At 43.6% G+C, this 4,089-nt stretch overlaps 1 protein-coding gene across 1 annotated transcript in view; it reads right to left on the reverse strand.

The window, feature by feature from the left end:
* Window positions 1–322: 322 nt before the first annotated feature.
* The window catches only part of MTOR (mechanistic target of rapamycin kinase), a 149,960-nt gene continuing 146,193 nt past the window's right edge, over window positions 323–4,089 (reverse strand). Inside the window, exons 53-55 of the mRNA XM_017503042.2 lie at window positions 3,669–3,734; window positions 723–803; window positions 323–444 (exon numbers count right to left, since the gene is read on the reverse strand). Coding sequence (XP_017358531.1) covers window positions 338–444; window positions 723–803; window positions 3,669–3,734 — 254 coding nt within the window. The 3' untranslated portion in view covers window positions 323–337. The remainder of the gene's footprint in view (window positions 445–722; window positions 804–3,668; window positions 3,735–4,089) is intronic.

Raw genomic sequence — 4,089 nt, forward strand, 5'->3', positions numbered from 1 at the left:
ATTGTATTCCAGCCTGGGCAACAGGAGTGAAACTCTGTCTCAAAAAAAAAAGAAAAAAAAAAAAGAAAAAGACATGATGATTAAAAAACATTTCCCTGAATTTGGCTGATTTTGGACCCAACAGAAATTTACTCACCTCCCGAGTTAAATGAGATTTAACTAATATTAAGTACTGTTATCAGTCATCAGAAAGAAGAATCAGAGACAATGTTTAACTGATGACCTCAGAGACACTCTTTGTCAGCTGCATGGTGTCAAAGCTCGTCACCAACACCACTGGACATAGGGCTGACCACCACTCAGAGAGACGAAAGTGTGCTCAGATTTTATGTCCTTTCTAAGTTAACACATACACACACTCACCAGTAAGCTTATCTCGAACCCTGTTAATAATCTGAATAGCTTTCTTATTTAGGGCCTCTGGTTTCACCAAACCGTCTCCAACTGGAATACACAAAAGGAGAAGTAACAGTGAGAGTGGGAGCAGGACAACAGGTTCAGTGGGTGCCCTGTTTTTCTCAAGTATTCACTTTTGTAAGTGTGCAGCAATCCTTCCTCTGTGTCCATCTTTGTCCTCAGAATATAATGAGAAATTCATGGACTCTTTCCTGCTCAAAGGCGGTTTTGTGGCTTCATCTTGTTGACCCCTCTCAGGGTATAACACAGCTGCTATTTTCTTAATGAGCTAATCATTGGTGCTGCTCCTCCGAGGCTGAACTTACTGAAAGAATGAATAGATTCTGGCACTGTGGTCCCCGTTTTCTTATGGGCTGGTTCCCCAAGTTCCACACCGTCCAAAATTTCTATGGGAAAAGAAATCGATTAACAGAGAATTCAAACACCAAAAGGCCACTGTTGTTGTTAACGTCTAATTCTCTACACCCTCTATTCCTTCAACACCTGCCCTCCCTACCCTAAAGGGAAAAGAGAAGGAAAGTTTTACGTTACTCTTTATGTATTTCAACGTTTTTAAGCTGGACACAGCTGTCACCCCAGCAACTCAAGAGGCTAAGGTGGAAGGATCACTTGAGTAGCTGATTTCAAGACCAGCCTGAGACTCCATTTCTAAAACAATTTTTAAAAAATCTATAAAGCCATTTTCAAATGTGAGTTAATAATTACTGAAGAAAAAACTTGGTGCTTATCAGAACTGAAACACAGATTTTCAGGCAAACTGCATTAACAAAATAAAAAACTCATAGGAATAGGAACAGAAGCATAGGTCAAAGGCTTTGTGATAAAATGTGTTTGGACAAAACTGATAAAGAAAATTAACTTTGGAATGTGTCACACACACAAGGTTGAAATGTTATGCCTTGGAGGGATTTTCATATCAACTCTGCGTAGAAAAAGTCCTCAGGGGTTAGGTTCACCTCCAATGATTATGGCTTTCAGCAGAGAAGAGTCTGAAATCAGAATTATTAAGTTTTTTGAATGTTGTCCTTGTACACCACAGACCTTCTGAATGAAGGAGTGATAGTTAATACTTTTTTTTTTTCTTTTTGAGACAAGAGTTTTGCTCTTGCTGCCCAGGCTGGAGTGCAAAGGCAGCTCACTGCGACCTCCGCCTCCTGGGTTCAAGCGATTCTCCTGCCTCAGCCTCCTCACTAGCTGGGATTACAGGCATGTGCCACCACACCCGGCTAATTTTGTATTTTTAGTAGAGATGGGGTTTCTCCATGTTGGTCAGGCTGCTCTCAAACTCCTGACCTCAGGTGATCTACCTGCCTTGGCCTCCCAAAATGCTGGAATTACAGGTGTGAGCCACCGCGCTCAGCCTGGAATTTAACTTTTAAATTAAACAACCAGATCCACCACCATTTGGTGCCAGCAGAACTGGCTGTCCTCATTCTCTTCTGCACACTGTAGGCAGCATATAGGAGCCACTTGAGAATGTACTAGGGAGTTGGGCCCTGAGAATGAAGCCAGTAAGTCTAAGCACACTTCATTTGAGACCAGCCACCAATATAAGCTACCCCAGAGACTGTGGGTCCTACTAGCCTAGTTATTTAGGCATTCCCAAATCCTGTCACAGTGTCCACATATGATATAATAACACAGTGGTCCCAATTTCTTGCCTGGAACATCCTTTTCCTTTCTACCCATCAGATTCCATCTATCCAATAAGGATAAATTACCCTTTGGCCGGCATGATGGCTCATGCCTGTAATCCCAGAACTTTGAGGGTCGCAAACACATCACTTGAGGTCAGGAGTTTGAAACCAGCTTGGCCAACATGGTGAAACCCCATCTCTACTAAAAATTCAAAAAAATTAGCCAAGCATGGTGGCATGTGCCTATAATCCCAGCTCCTAGGGAGGCTGAGGCAGGAGAATCGCTTGAACCCGGGAGGCAGAGGGTGCAGTGAGCTGAGATTGCGCCATTGCACTCCAGCCTAGGTGACAGAGCAAGACTCTATCTCAAGAAAAAAAAAATTACCCTTTGTCAGGTGAAGTGAGGATTAGATGCCACCAACCCAAGTGCTCTCTTCACAGCTGCAGGTCACAGTGAAGCCTCCTTTTCTGAATCCCCTTCCACTGCACACCAAAGCACACACAGGCACTTGACTCCACGGCAGGGTGTACTGCTCTCTGATTATTTCATGCATGCTATGGTCAATTCTGTAATGCTGTTCGGTGCTTCTTCAGGCAACCACTGTACCTTACATTTTCTTTTTGCACCCCTAGACAATATTTGGCTTAACTAGTTGTAAGTGTTCTGTAAAGATTTGTAGAGAATATTTACTTTTTTTTACACCCCAGCGTAATTCCCAAAGTGTGAACTATGTAGGGTGCTGCTAAATGTCATGAAGAAAAAATGGGGTGGGATGGGGAGGCGGGGAGGAAGGGAAGTCTAAACAGTTTTACTAAAAAAAAGAACCCCCAAAACCAGTAACCTCAATGTTGTGTGTGGTGGAAACTAATACAAATAAAATAAAACAAAGTTAAACAGCTTGACTCGAACACTCCTGAGAGGTTTCAACACACAGAAAAAGTACTCTGGCTCTCGGGGGGACCCAAGTCTTCCTAGACTCCTGCTCTGTGAGTCACGCTCCTACAAACACTGTTCCATGTAGTTCCAGGGCTCCTCCCAGCAATGCAAATAAATTTCTTCTGTTTGCATCTTCCCATTTCTGAGCTATTATCAATGCTTGAGGACCATGGTAATACTGTTAATAATTACCCCAACCCAGACACCATTAATGGGCTGATATTGAGACTTACTTTAAACTGTGTTTTTACAGATGGATTAAAATCAGATAGTTTGATAAAAATCTCGGAGCTTCAGGTGCCCACTCCATGTGCAAAACAGTGAATAAAAAACATATTAGCTGTTTGGTGCTCGGTAAATATTTCTAGACTGAGTATCTGAAGTCTGATTAAATGCTTATCAGGTGACATGTTGGCAGTGATAGCACCTTTGCAAAACTATCACTGTCAAGAACCAAGAGAAAACTAGTTTTACTTCCTTCATATTCAGTAGCCATTACTAGTTAAGCCTCCTACTGGCAATAACAAAGCCCACCCCATTCTAGAAACACTCTGGACAAGGGGGAAATCCTCTGTAACCTCCAGCAGGATGCACCCACTGACTAGAAGCCCACCCCATTCTAGAAACACATTTGCACAAGGGGAGAGCCTTCGCGACCTCCCGTGGGATGCACCCACCTACTGACTGGCCAGCAGAGTAGGAATCTGTCCTCGTTCGGGATCGCTTGTTGCCTTTGGTATTTGCTAGAGAGAGAAAGAAAGAGTATTGAAACGTGCTTCAAATTTTGACTTGAAAGAAACTTGGTTGAGGCCGGGCAAGGTGGCTCATGCCTATAATCCCAGCACTTTGGGAGGCCAAGGCGGGTGGATTGCCTGAGGTCAGGAGTTCGAGACTAGCCTGACCAACATAGTGAAACCCCATCTCTATACTAAAAATACAAAAAATTAGCTGTGCATGGTGGTGGGCGCCTGTAATCCCAGCTACTTGAGAGGCTGAGACAGGGGAATCACCTGAACCTGGGAGGCAGAGGTTGTGGTGAGCTGAGATCGTGCCATTGCACTCCAGCCTGGGCAACAAGAGCCAGACATCGTCTCAAAA

Source organism: Cebus imitator, unplaced genomic scaffold (genome assembly GCF_001604975.1).
Source record: "Cebus imitator isolate Cc_AM_T3 unplaced genomic scaffold, Cebus_imitator-1.0 Scaffold15, whole genome shotgun sequence".
NCBI classification, from domain to species: domain Eukaryota; kingdom Metazoa; phylum Chordata; class Mammalia; order Primates; family Cebidae; genus Cebus; species Cebus imitator.